This window comes from Cervus elaphus, chromosome 14 (assembly GCF_910594005.1).
Source record: "Cervus elaphus chromosome 14, mCerEla1.1, whole genome shotgun sequence".
NCBI classification, from domain to species: domain Eukaryota; kingdom Metazoa; phylum Chordata; class Mammalia; order Artiodactyla; family Cervidae; genus Cervus; species Cervus elaphus.
The window spans coordinates 62,167,657-62,182,332 of record NC_057828.1 but is presented as its reverse complement, the minus strand read 5'-3'; the positions used below and the strand labels follow the sequence as shown (position 1 = coordinate 62,182,332).

General features: G+C 41.2%; 1 protein-coding gene across 4 annotated transcripts in view; it reads right to left on the bottom strand.

Moving 5' to 3' along the window:
- Positions 1-13,801, bottom strand: part of SOAT1 (sterol O-acyltransferase 1) — a 70,131-nt gene extending 56,330 nt beyond the window's left edge. Inside the window, exons 1-3 of one of the 4 annotated variants that reach the window (XM_043923637.1) lie at positions 13,649-13,782; positions 2,855-2,901; positions 2,167-2,295 (exon numbers count right to left, since the gene is read on the bottom strand). In XM_043923637.1, the coding sequence (XP_043779572.1) occupies positions 2,167-2,269 (103 nt within the window). In that variant the 5' untranslated portion in view covers positions 2,270-2,295; positions 2,855-2,901; positions 13,649-13,782. The other 3 variants (XM_043923638.1, XM_043923636.1, XM_043923635.1) reach the window with 3 other exon arrangements.
- Between the last annotated feature and the right edge of the window lie 875 nt (positions 13,802-14,676).

The window sequence follows — 14,676 nt, the reverse complement described above, 5'->3', positions numbered from 1 at the left end:
CCCTTGCAGCGACGAAGACCCAGCACAGACAAACCAACCAAAAACAAAACAAGTAAGCACAGGTGGATGTGATGAAACTGGAACCCTTGTGTGCCACTGGAGAACTGTCAAATGTGCAGCTGCCAGGGGAAACAGCATGCCAGTTCCTCTAATATTAAAATAGAGCTACCACAGAATCCAGCAATCCTACGTCTGGGTATCAGAGTCTCCATCTGAGCCAGTCTCTTCGTGTTTGTGTATATATCCTATTGATTCTGCTTCTCTGGAGAACTCTGACTAATAGCACATCCCAACTGAGAACTGCTACTCTTAACAGCTGTCTCTCAGACTTTAACCTACACAGGAATCACCTGGGGATCTTAGTAAAACAAAATTTTTATTCAATTAAGTGTGCGATGGGGATTTCTAACAGGCTCCCAGGTGATGCAAATACCCCTGGTCCCAGCTGGCAGGCCACAGTGACAGGCGTGGCATGGTGTTCTTTAAGCCCTCACTATTCACAAGCCACATTTTACCCATCTGCTTGCTCCCCCCCAAAGTGAATCAATGTTAAAGTAAACGGAGAAAAACTATTTTCAGATCGGCATTACTTACATTAAAACAGGGAGGAGCTCAGACTTCTTGCTTCAGGCTAAATAATTCAATTTTCATTATCTGCACTAAAATCTGAACCAATTAAAACTTAATCGAACTAAGACAATAAGGTGTGCTGAAAACATGTAGAAGTTATACATGTTTAAACACGTTATTTTAAAAAAAAAAGGGGGGGGGACATAGAGAGAAAATCATCTGATAGCAGAAAGTTTCAATAAAAACAAAGTGAGTTAGCACCCAGTCCCTAAATCATGAAAGGGGAAGGTTTCTATACAATGTTGGCTTACCATTTTGCACAATTTTCACATTTTATAATTACACTAAAACTAGCTCATGTACCAATATAAGTATTTCATAAATAGCTAATTTAAATAAATAAATAAATAGCTAATTAAGAGTCCAACAACCAATAAACTTCATTATGCAAACTTAAGCAACAACATTTATATTCCTGATCCAGTGACTGTATTTACAATTAAATTTGAACAGGAAAAGCAAAAGCTTTTCTTTATGAAAGAAGTCTCAGGATGCCAAAGATAACCCATCTCAAAAAGTTCCACACTTATTCGTTAACCAAACAAGCTTCAAATTTCAAATCCTCATTGAAATCAAACCTATACAAATGTCACAGCAAAAATAAATAGCCTGATGCAATAGATGACATCAAGTGAAGTTGTGTTTACCAGTCTATCAGTCTTAAGCATAAACCTTGACCTTAACAAACAAGTACTGTGTCAGTCTTCTTTGTATTCATGCTAAGCAAACCTGGACAGGAGAACTAACAAAATTCCCTCATCTGTCTCTCCCCCAAGAATTTTACCTAGGTTATGTACCCTGCTAACTATGCTCATTATGCTCATTACAACTATTAAAAGAGTAATTAGTAGCACTTATTTCTAATAATCTAATTATGTTAAACAGGGAGAGGGGTTCTCATTCACTCAACTTGGAGCTCCACAAGGGCAAACACATCTGTGCCGATCACTGCTGTAGCTGCGACACTTAGCAGAACACCAGTAAATACTGATAGGAATTAGGGAGCTAAGAAATGAATAAAATGAATGAATGCTGTCTAAAACATAATAGATACCCAAAAAATGTTCAATGAATCACTTTAAAAGGGCTTATTTTCTAGTTTCTTTGTTACCAAATAAATAAAACTAAATCATACACTGCAAACTCCACTTTCATCAGTAAAGCTCACCTCTATTATGAGAGGGGCAGCAATTCACACACCAGTGTCGCAAGCAGTATTGAAAGCGGCTCTGACTGGCAACTAAATCGAAGTGTTCCTTTCTATTTCCTTAATTTCTTTCTCTCCTCTGCACTTAACAGTGCCCACCAGCACATCCATTTTTAAGAGCTTAAAAGGGACTTTCCTGGTGGTCCAGTGGTTAAGATTCCAAGCTTCTACTGCAGGAGATGCAGGTTTGATCCCTAGTTGGGGAACTAAGATCCCACATGCCTCACAGCACAGCCAGTTAAGAGCTAAGGAGATGGTAATCCTTGTTCGGGAACACTAAATTTGCTCCCTATTTCATGAATTCACCTCAGAAAAAGTAAAAGCCTCACCATTACTAGGTGTCTCTTGTGACTCCTCTGTACAGTCTCTCTGGCCTTCTTCCTCTTCCTCAGCATGGTTACTGGACTTCAACAGCCGTTTTCTTAGAGACATCTTCTCTTCACCCACTACCGTGCTGTCTAGCAAAGAAAATATAAAAAGCTTTAAGGGTATGGCATAGGTAAATTTCATAATATCACCAAATTTAATGGGAGGTGACAAATAATATATTTTCTTCCTTTTGTTATACTTTTAATCACGTTTAAACATTTTTTGAGTACAAGATACTGTAACAAATATGAAGAAATCAGTCTTGATAAAATCATTGGCTGGTTTCAAAACGGAGCCCCCCTTCTTAAAAAAAAAATTGAACAAACAAGGCCTAAGTACATAAAAAAATAAGAATTAAGTAAAGGGTAAGTTAAAAGATGCCACAGGATAGAACACAATAAAGAGTCGAGTCAGTGGTAAGAATGATACATACCTGAAGTGCAGAGACAGAAGAGATCATTAAGAGGTGCAAAGGTTTCATAGGAAAGAAGGTATGTGACCTGAGTCTTGAAGGAGGAGAACGGAGCACTCCACGGGTGAGAAAGGGTGAAAGCAAGGTCCTTGTAAGCCCTGCTCAGGGGCCCATGACTGATCAGACTACTTTGCTAGAGGACAAGAAACAAGCTTCTGTTGAGTTTTACTAATTACCAGGACTCTGCTAGGTGCTTTAAGTTTTCTGTCTAATCTTCAAAATTCTGTCAAAGAAAAAAAAAAAAAGATCCTATTATTACTCCTGGTTCACATATGATAAAAAACAAGGTTCCAGGTAGTTATGGTCAATGCCTTCCACGCATACACTAAGAACATACCAACGGCTGGACGAGTTTATTAGGAATGTGTGTCATGGGAAACTGTGGGGCATCTCAGGGAGAGAATATTCAAAATGACTTATTTAGGGCTTGGGATCTAACTAAGTGATTTTGGGCAGAGTCCAAAGAAGCAGGAGTTCACTCCGGCTTGAGGGTTATCAGAAAGTTAGGACAGTTTGATGATTGGGTATACCAACAAATCTTCTCTACAAGGAGGCAGACTAGAGGGTGGCCAAAGCTGTGACTAGCGAAACAGCAACAATCATTCCCAGTAGACTGGGGAGGGAGATGTTGGATTCTCTGTGACGTGGGCAACCATGATGATTACATGGTCTTATTCCTGTCTTGATCTATCATGTTGACAGAATGGTCTTGTCTAAAGCTGATGTTCAGTGAAACCATTTATGTTAAACAGATTACCCTGAAGACCTAGCTGTCAAGTGCCAGGCTTGCCCACAGAAACTCCAAAGCCTAGCCGATTGCACCAGAGCAGCTCCAGGGCTATTTGCTTCTTCTCCTGACAGTAACTTGTCCAAGACCACAAAGCTACTGGCAGGATCAGATCTGAACCTGGATCAGATCCAAACTACAAACATCACCTGCTGCTTGGATTTTTTCCCTTAACTTGATAATAGAAAAAGACTTGAAAAAAGAGCTGGGGTCAAACTGTAAAGACTTAACAAATTAGGACTTTTTTAAGGCAGTAGTGGGCCATTTTAAGCACTGACAAACATAATCAAAATCAAATTTTAGGCAGATCAATATCAAGACTATAATATGCTTACTCCAAAGCAGTGTTCATCTACATAGAAGTTTCTGGCACTCTAAAGCAAAACATAATAAAGTATTCACTACATTATTTTAAAATCATAAGATTATGGTCTTTTAAAACAGTTATGTTAAAATGCCCTTTACATACAAAATGGAGTACATGTTGAATTTGATTGTTTTCTTAAATATCAATGCTGGGCAAAGCAAAAATCTGACAAATCTAGATCACTTCCCTTCTATTTTTTGTGTGTGAAATCAAACAAATGAAGCAGAATTATGGAACAGTCCCAGGTAGCTCAGTGGTAAAGAATCCACCTGTCAAGGAGAAGACTAGATCCCTGGGTCGGGAAGATCCCCTGGAGAAGGAAATGGCGACCACGCCAGTATTCTTGCCTGGAAAACCACATGGACAGAGGAGCCTGGTGGGCTACAGTCCAAGGGGTCATGGAAACAATCTGGAGACTAAACAACAACATACCAAGTAGAAATTTTAGGAGAACAATAGATCCAATTAAGAAGAGAAACCTAGGGAAGAGGTCAGGGTAACTGCTAAATTTAAAATCATTTGTGTAACAGTGACAGAGGAAGCCAGAAGAACATCTAATTCTCCAACGCCAAAGATTAGAGAACTGACAACTAAACTCTGAGGGAAGCCTGCTAGTAAGACAAGAAGAAGTAGAAATCAGGGACAAAGAAGAGAGAAAGAAAAGATGCAAAAAGAACCAAGATGTTTCAAAAAGGAATTAATTATACAGGGGTTAACAATGTGGAATTAAAAATAGGGACTCTTACTTTTGAGTCCTTACATGTTTTACATGTATTATTATTTTAATTTCAATATAATCTTTAAAGTAAATACAACTATTTTATTCCCACAGTATTGTCTTTGGTTACCATGTCTTCCTATATACTCTTTCCTGTCTCAAAATATAGTTTACGGAGGTGATTGAGTTTCATACAGGGACTCAGAACTGCAGAATAGAGATTCAAAACCAGAATTACTGGATTCCCCAGCCTCTACTCTAGTCAGCAGGTGGCCTTGACTCATCTCTGCTAAGGTTTCTTTGATCACCTCACCTTCCTCTGTGGCCCAAATACACCTTGTGTATCCTGTCACACGAAGATACTCAGCAATACTATCTGCCTCTTCCACTCAGCATAAGCTTCTTAAAGACAGGGACTAAATGGTATTTTCTCTTTGAATTCCCCAAATCTAGTGGGAAGTATCTGGACTATGATAGGTATATATTATTACAGAAAGTGACGTATCAGTTAATACCACAACCAATTATTCTGAGTAATACGATACAGTTCTCTAAACTTAAGAGAATCAAGAGGAAAATCTACAATGGAAGACCACCAATGAGCACCATCTTCACTGTTAACAGCTTTACACCTTCTACTCAACAATAAGATTGATAATTGCTCTTAATTGGGGGGGGGGGGGGGCCCTAGACTAAGGGTCTGGGGAAGCTACTTTGGATATTTCAAATATAAACTGAAATAGACAATTACACATTTGTCACATAAAGCAAACAATACAGGCTAACTATGTCACTTTGCTTGTGGCTTGAGACTGTATCAACTCAGTGAGAAATCAGTAAGAGGTTTAAAAAAAAAAAAACAAGTTTGACAAACAAATGCTGTTAAACAGATCAAAAGGGGAAAAATATCTAAGCCTGAGTACCATGTAGAATAGCAAAAACTTGAAAGCAGTCCTTGGTGATGAGACTGGGAACCATCAACCTAGAGAGTAAAGCCTAACTTCACAAGCTAAAGCACAAGTACTGAGTTTGTACAATTACACTGCCACAGATCAACGGAGTGAGCCAAACAAGAAAACACTAACTCTTCATAAAGACCTTTATGTCATAGTCTATACCAGTATCTTTGCCCTCAATTTCCTCCATTAGCAGGAAAAGAGACCCATAAGACAGCAGGGAAAGCTCAAGACGTGGTATCACAATACAAAGAGGTAGTCAATGTCTCTGCTCTATTGCACTGCATCGTCACGTAAATCCTCCAACCCCTGAATCCTTCACCTAGAAAGTTAAATACTACTGCACACACACACAAAGATAATAAAATGTTGGCACTCCGCTGTGTATTAACAATCTAGTTTAAAAAATTAACTAAGTAAATGCAATCCCTACATATCTACGCCCTGCATGCTACATGACACAAATGTAAAGTTGTATTGTCCCTCAAATTCTACATGTTTGCTCTTAATAGGTGCTAGATGAGGGCAGAGTTCCATAATTACACACTTTCTCAAATGCAGCTCAAGCATCATATGGCTTCCAAGAAAACATTAATAAACTTTGCTACTGTCATACACACAGAATTTAGGAAGGAAAACTATTACCTATGCTCCATCTCAATTTTGACCAAATCCAAGATTATGAGATGTCTGAATTGAGTTCGTCCTGCCATGCGTGTCAGTAACAGTACATGACTGCTGCGGCAGAAAATGGAAGGAAATTACAGTAACACTCAGTTCAGCTGTTCCTTCTCTACACAGATAGATCCCTTCAGTCTCTGTGTGCGGAGCAGACCACAGGAGGGCAAGAGTGTAAGCAAGGAAACTCCTTCTAACCAGGTGAGACGAAGGAGAGATGAATTTTTGATTATTCATTTCGATGGGACTGTGAATCCACTCTCTTACCAATCTAGACACAGGCAGGCTACTTCAGCTACTGCAAAGTTAAAAATTCAAACTGTCATTAATTCTAAGTGGTTTCTAGGTGCCGGCATGAATCACTGCCCTTATATGTGAGATCACAGTCTTTTCTTGCCCTTCTATTATTAATAACACAGGAGAGGAAGTTATCCTCCTCATTTCCTGTTATTTCCAAGTCACTGTTCCTCCTTCCCTTTCTTAAAATCAGTCAGATTATCACACCTGATACTTCTCTTTGTATGTATTGTCTTCCTGATCACTCCCCTCGTTTATTAAGAATGTGAATACATCACTCACTCCTCCTGTCTCCCTTCTATTAACTCTTCCACACTTTTTTTACTTCAACATCCATGTTCCTAGACCCAAGCTCCTGGCCTCCAAGCTCCTAGACTTCTTTCTTTCTCCAAAAAGCTGTTCTTATGTCCCAGTCAAATCCTCCCCCAGAACTTACTGATACCAACAAGTGCACCATGTCCATAATTCTAATTTCCAGTGGCTAACCCTCTGATCACCACCAGTTCACTCACTATGATACCCTTCTCTCCTCACCAGACCCAGACTTCCCTGAGATCCAGACTCCTATCCAAAGGCCTACCGGACCCCTTTATGTAGGTAGATGTCTCATGGGCATCTCGAACTTTGACAGGACCAAAAGTGAACTACTGATGTTCCCACCAACTCCATTCTTCCATCTTTCGTAATTCAGTTACTGGAACTAGCAGTCAATCTTTGCCCAGATTAAAAACAAAAAATCCCAAATTATCCTTCTTTACTTTCCCTTAACCAAGCCAAGAGCAGGGCCATTTTACTCTGCCTTCAAAATATATATCCCATTCTAACATCTTTTTATCCCACCCACCACCTTCAGCACAATCTAAACCACCACCACTTCTCACTGTAGTAGCCTAAACTAGTCTCTCTTCATCTTCTCCCTTCTGGTCACACAGGGCCCAGAGTAAACTTTTTAAAAGGTAAATCTGAGCAGATCATTGCCCTACCTCAAAATCCTTTAAGCGTCGAAACTGTTTCAAGTCCTCACCACGGTCGAGTAACTCCTCCGTCCATGATCCGCCATTCAGCTCCCTAGCCTTCACCTCCCTACCCTCCACCTCCTACGCCAGTTCTCACTTGCTCTCCTCCTGTCACTTTGGCCTTTTGCTGTTTCTTGGTCAAGCCAACCTCATTCCCACTTAAAGGTCTCTGCTGCTGCCTTTCTCTGGCTCATCTCCCTCAGAACCCTCAAAGATTCCTCCTTTACTTGGTTCAAGTTCTCAAATGTCCCCTCCCCAGGGACTAGTATCTACCTCCAACTAAAATAAACACTCACACCCACCTTAGTCTTATCACTTCCCCTGCTTTACTTTTCTTCAGAGCATGTATGGGCTAATACATTATAGTGTTAATTGCCTATCTACCCCATGAAAAGACTAATCCCCATGAAAAGCAGAATTTTATCCACTTTATCCAACTATCTAGAACTCTGCTTGAACAGTCAGTACCTAATACATATTTGTTGAAAAAGTTAATAGCTATCAAGCATTTTCACACTGTAAGAAAATAAAACTTCCTTTCACATGTTCATGAAACAATCATCAAGAGGCTAGAATGGAGAGCTGAATGAAACTCATGTTCATTTCTAACTTTACATTTTAATACTAAAAGATAAATACAGAAACCAGCTTGGGGTTTAAGTTGTATGGATATACCTAAAAATGATCTGTTCTAGAGCTTAAGATTTTCATCAACATCTGCCATTCTGGACCCAAAAACAAACTTAGGCTATGAAAAACATCTGCTAACAAATGCTACAATTTTTACTTCACTGGAAAACCTCTCAAACTTGAAAGACCGTTCTCCTGAAATAACTCAAATAATTAGAATAAACATTACTTTCTGATAAGACCTTTGTGTATTTTACCTCCTTTAAACTTAACAATAACCCTGAGGCAGGTAATCCTGTCACCATTTTCAAAAAGAAAAAAGTAGTGACATCCAGAAGCATAATTAGAGACAACAATAAAGAAAACTTTAGAAGCAGGAAGAAAGGAGAAAGTAAGCACAGGTTTTTCCTCTTAGGGTTAAACAGCTTACATTTCTTATGAGTCCCCCAACACATCACTGCATCAAAGCAGACCCTACTTCCCTGGCCACAGCAGTGAATTCGAACCACTAGGCCACCAGGGAACTCCCCTGAAATTTATACTTTAATGATGCTGGCACACCTTTTAGAAGGTGTGCCATTTAAACATAGAAGGCAAGGAAAAAAATCTTTTTTTTTTTTTTAAATCTTAACACTGAAAAACAATTTTTTAAACTTCTGACACAAAACATAGGTATCAAGTATCTGAAAATTCAGGTATTTTAAGCATCTCTTTCTACAATGATGTGAGATTTACCGTAAATAATACAAAGGTCTACCCCATTAACTGTTCGCGCATAACCAACCACTTGGAGAAGTTGGGTAAGTCCTCATAAAGGTGACATTAGAGCCAAAGTTCAAAGAAATGGAAGTTTGCCAGGCATCAAAACAGAACCAGATGAAAAGCACTCTGAAAACATGAACAAGTACAGACCTTGGTGATAGACCTATTTCTTCAAACATTTTATTGAAGTCTACTACACACCAGGCCCTGGGATACAAAGAAGATTGCAACAGTCTGAACCCTCAAGGAATGAAAAATTAGTAGGAGAAAGACATAAAAACATAATTACAGGAGTATTACAGAATACTAATTGAGATGTACGTACATAATGAAGAGAATACAAGTCTCATGCCCAATAGAGTTTAGGGGCAATTAGGAAAGGTTTCCTGAAGTAGGTAAAATCTAGGTTAAATCTAAAAGGAAGAAAAGGAAAAGGCTGGAACACAAGGGAAATGGTAGGGCAAGGACAAAAGTCAAGGGCCCTCAGAGGCAATTCTAAGGAGTCTGGAACTTAACACAAACAAGGAGTTGACAGAGGCTTTTAAACAAGAGAGTGACTGAGTATTTGTCTGAGGTAGTATCTGTCTTTTAGTAAGGATTCAGGCAGCAAGATGGAGGATGTGTTAAGAGAAAGGAGAGCTTGGCAGTGCTGGGGCCCAGGGCAGGCTGCCCCAAAATATGCCTCAATAGCACACTGACTGTATTGAAGAAAGAGCCGTGGTCAAGACAGACTTTGACCCTCCTCTCTGTCCTGCTTTCCTAAAAGCAGGAAATAAAATCTCCATGTAAAAGGTGCCCTCCCTGTATGGGGAAGTAGAAAGACATCCTTATCACCAGAGATGGGGAATGCAGGGCCCAGAGGCCTATACAAGGAAACACCTGGCACTTCTTTGCTAATTTACTACCCAAGCCCAAACTTTGCTTAAGATTCTTACTAATCAAGCACCCAAACCTAAGTTTCTTTGTCCAGTGAATTCCTAATTTATTGCTGGTCTAAAACATGTAAGAGCTGCCACCTTCACTCACTTCTTAGATCCTGTTTCTATGAGTAACCCATGCCCACGAATTAAAGATTCTTTTTCTCCTGTTAATCTACCTTGTATCAAGAACTCAAGAGGGGTTCAATCAACTATATACTCCAATATAAAATAAAGTTTTCATAAAAGGTTAATTTATGTATTATTTTATCAAAATAAAAAAGCAAATTCTAGCGGGGGGAGAACTCAAGAAGGGTGAAGGGGGAAATTTTGCCCTCCTGGACCACAGGGAGAACAATGAGCTCTCACAAAATGATAAAAGCCTAAAGTAAGGCTTAAATGACATGTGTTTCTTAAAAGAACAAATTTATTTTATGAAGAAGAGATAAGAAAGATCAGATTAAGTCACAAACATTAAGCTGAGGCATCTATGAGACACCCAAGTGCCTACGTCCAGACTGCACGCATGCTCAACCACTAAGTTCTATCTGACTCTGTGACTCCATGGGCTGTAGCCCACCAGGCTCCTCGGTTTATGGCATTTCCCAGGCAAGAACACTGGAGTGGGTTGCCATTCCCTTCTCGAGGGGATCTTCCAGACCCAAGGACAGAACCCACATCTCACATCTCCTGCATTGGCAGGCCGATTCTTTTAACACTGAGCCACCCAGAAGCTACTACATTCCAGAAGGCAGTTGGAAATACAGATCCCAAGTGAGTTTCTGAACTAAGCCTCCGGGTGTGACACTAAGCTAAGTAACTACAGGAGAAGTGAAATGAGTAGGTAAGTTCGTATGATATGCCTATGAGTCAGTCAAGTGATGACGGTCAACAGGCAGAAGAACATACAAACCTGGACTGAAAACAGATGTGGGATTCATTGGTATACAAGCAACAGCTAAGGCCAAGCACAGGCAGGAAGTCTCAGGAGAAACCATAAGTCAAGAAAAGAGATTACTTAGAAAATAATAAAGCTAACATTTGCCATAACTTTGTCTAATTTAAGCCTCACAACAACTTATGCAGCAGGCTTTTTTTTTTTTTTTGGCGAGCTACACAGCTTGCAGGATCTTAGCCCCCTAACCAGGGATTGAACCTGGGCCACAGGCAGGGAAAAGGTCCTAACCACTGGACCACCAGGGAAGTCCTACTATTATCCCACTTTAAAAGTGGTTTATGATTTTCCCAATACTACAAGGCAATTAAAGAACTGCATAAAAGAAAGGCCCAGGAAAGATGAGAGGAAAACCAGGAGCAAGGAATGTTCCAAATCAAGTTAGAGGACTCAAGAGGTAACCTACAGTCAATATCATGGAAAATTCACATAAGACCTTAAAAAGAGAGAGAAATAAATGAAAAAAAGAGGGTGGGACATAGGCTATTTCACAATCTGGGGACATTATTAGCTACCATTTACTTGCACTTGGTTTCAGGAAGGACAAAGAAATATATTGAATTGGGTTGCAAAATAAGCTGAGGAAGTAAAAATCATGATCATAAGACTAAACTCACCAGAGGTCCAGCAAGAAAGGAACCAGGCACTCACGTTTACCATGCCAGTAACATTTACAGAGCTGGGTGCCAGTGTCAGATCATACCTCACTTAACATTTCCTTTTAAAAGGTGCAAACGATTCGGAAATACTACTCAACTCAAAGTCACATGCCAGTAAGTGGCAATAGAAACATTTACACCCAAAGTGACAGAAAGCTGACTAAATAGCTATTTTAAAAATACAACACACTGAACAATTATTCCTTAAGAATCCAATCATTCATTGGTTTTGGTATGTTCAGTGCGGTAGTATCTAACTTGTCTTACACAAGCAAAACAGAAAAAATTGGACTGAACCACTGAAACGTACTGTGCTAGAAAGAAGAATTCAAGTGTTCTCGGTTAGCCTGTCTGCAGTGTTCTTATTAATAAAGCTTTCAAAAGAACCGGTAAATCTATAAAACACTGAACACCTACTCTAGGTGAAGACTCTGCTACAACACTCCCAGATTGAGTAGTGGTAAAGAGAAACACTTTACAGATGAATGTAACAATTCAAAACATAAACTTGCTCTTCCTTCCTTCTAAAGGCTGGCCCTAGTACAACACTGTATTTAAATATCAAAGAACTAGGTCATTAAGTCAATCAGCAAAACTAAAGAACACAAATTCTCATTCAGATCTATCACAGCAGTATAAGCACTTACCCTCAGTGGTAAATTCCAAAAATAAATTTCTAGCCTTTTTTAAGAGGCTTCCCTGGTGGCTCAGATAGTAAAGTCTGCAGTGCGGGAGACCCGGGTTCCATCCCTGGGTCAGGAAGATCCCCTGGAGAAGGAAATGGCAACCCACTATGGTATTATTGCCTGGAAAATCCCATGGACAGACAAGCCTGGCAGGCTACAGTCCATGGGGTCGCAAAGAGTCTGACAGGGCTGAGAGACTTCACTTTGAACTTTGAGCCTTTGTTAAAAACCTTTACCTTTTCCAAGGAAACAGACAACCTTCTCTAGTGAATATTTTTCATTCAAAAGTCCCCTCCCCTCTCCTCCAACTCTTTCATTGTGCAAGGTGCTGAGTCTTGAGAATTAAGACCTAAATAAGATGGACCAATCCAGCCTTCATGAAATGCTAGTAGAGGAAACGAGCGTCGAAGTAACTAATGCAGCTCATTACAGCTGATAATGAACTGAAGCAAAGGAAAACAGAACGCTGGGAGGGATTAACCAGGGCTCGGTGGGTTTCCAGAAGAGATATTTGGGCTGACACTACAGGAAATTAGAGAATGAGAGGTGGAGTAAATCCTAAAGACCAGGAGATAGTAAAGAGAAACTTTCTAAAAACAAAAATAAAGCTGGTATGGTTTGAGCCCAGAGAGCCAGAATACCCGCTCAAACTGAACTGGAGATCAGAGTGGCAGTAATGTTTTGATCTTTATCCTAAGAATGTGAAATCTCTGCGAGCTCTCAGCACGTGATGCAGTGAGACACGTGCATTTTAAAATAATTAGGCATTAAAGCTCCTTGTAAAATCCGTTCTCATGCCTAGACAACCCACAGCTTCCCTAATAAGCCATTCATCGATACTGTCCAAGTTAAAACAAGGGGGAAAAAATGCTTCAAGTTGAATTCTACTCAACAGACTCTGAAAAAATAATAGCTTAAACAGCTAAGCATCCACTTTAATATTAAGTGACCAATACACTTAATCCATATACAAACGTGGAAAATAGAATGTACCGTTGTTTCTCGCTTACAAATAATTTCTGAATATACATATCACTTAAACTGCATGCCTATTAACATTTAAGAACGACAGAAACTTAATTACATCCTAATACGGCAAAATAAAATATGAGCTAGATTAAACTCTGGCACCCAGATTTACCACACTTTCTTCCCCCGAATCAATCATTAGCTGACTCTCTGAGTGCGTTTTTGGTATCGCTTTTTCAGGAATAAAATATCTTCTAATTCATAACTTTCTTTACCAATGGCTTGTTAAAAGCCACAGAATTTGAGGGTGGACACCAAACAAACTCTAAGGTTTAAAAGGCTGCCAGCCATCCCTGCGCCCCAAGGTAACTTTCCCGCCCGCCCCAACCCCCAAAATGACCAGAACCCGCGGAGCCTCCCCCTCCCCCGCAGCCCCGGGGCAAGGCCAGGCCCGCGGGGCCGGAGTTGTAGCCGACACGTCTCTCCCCTTCCTCTTAGGCAGTGGTGGGCGGACCCAGGCGGAAAGTGAGGAGGGGAACAGAGGAGCATGGCCCGGGGGCCGGGGAACCTCACCACGGAGGGCAAAGCCGAGAAGCTGTCCCAGCCCCGCTGGCAGGAGGTCAGCTCCGGGCCGCTCGCTCTTCTGATGCTCCAGGCCGGCAATGCAGCCAGCCCAACCGCAGACGAAGATAAAGCTCCCGACCCCTCCGCCTCCAGCCTCCGAGCCCGCTACGCAGCGTCACGCGCACGGCCAGCGCCGGCTGAGGATTTCATTGGTGGTCCCGCCAGCCGCCAGGCTCCGCCCACCGCCCACGGCCGCCCCGCCCCTTCCCGGGCGCGCGCGGTTCTACGGGCTAGAGCCCCGGGCTGGCCTTGGCCGGTTAACGTGGTTAGCTTCGCGCAAGCAGCTGGTGACTCCCGCGCCAGCCGCTGCTTTCCCCATCTGCCCCAGGGATCTAATGTGCTGCAGAAATGAGACCGAGCCAACTTGGGACCCGTCTGAAAAGGCAGCTTTTGCCTGGTAGCGCGGGACTGGCGAATTTGGTTGCCTCTTCTAGAGACTTGCGGAATCCGCCTGTAGAACTGTAGACCATTGCAGTTTGAACGGACACACACCATCCCCACCGCCCGCGCTAGCCCGAAGCGTTTGTCATGGGATGATTTAATGCTTTGTAAACAGTTCTTAACTGTGTCTTTCAGGGAACTGGATAAGGATACAGTAAGATAAATGAAATAACGAGGCAATTAAGAAATTTAAAAGGGAACTTCACAATTAAAAACTGGTGCAGAGTTTTGGGACATAGGTTAGGTTGTGTGTATTTAGATCGTTTAGGTTTTAGGAAGATAAAGGTATGTGTCAGTCGGTCAGAGGTCTCTGACTCTTTGTAGCCCGTCTGTCTCCTCTGCCCATGAAGTTCTCCAGGCAAGAAGACCGGAGTGGGTAGCCATTCCCTTCTCCAGCGGATCTTCCTGACCCAGGGATCGAACCTGCCTGTCTCCTGCATTGCGGGCGGCTTCTTTTACGGACTGAGTCACCAGGGAAGCCCTTTATGAAGAGAGAAGTATAGGTAAACTTAGGGTGAGGATAGATGAGGAGGGAA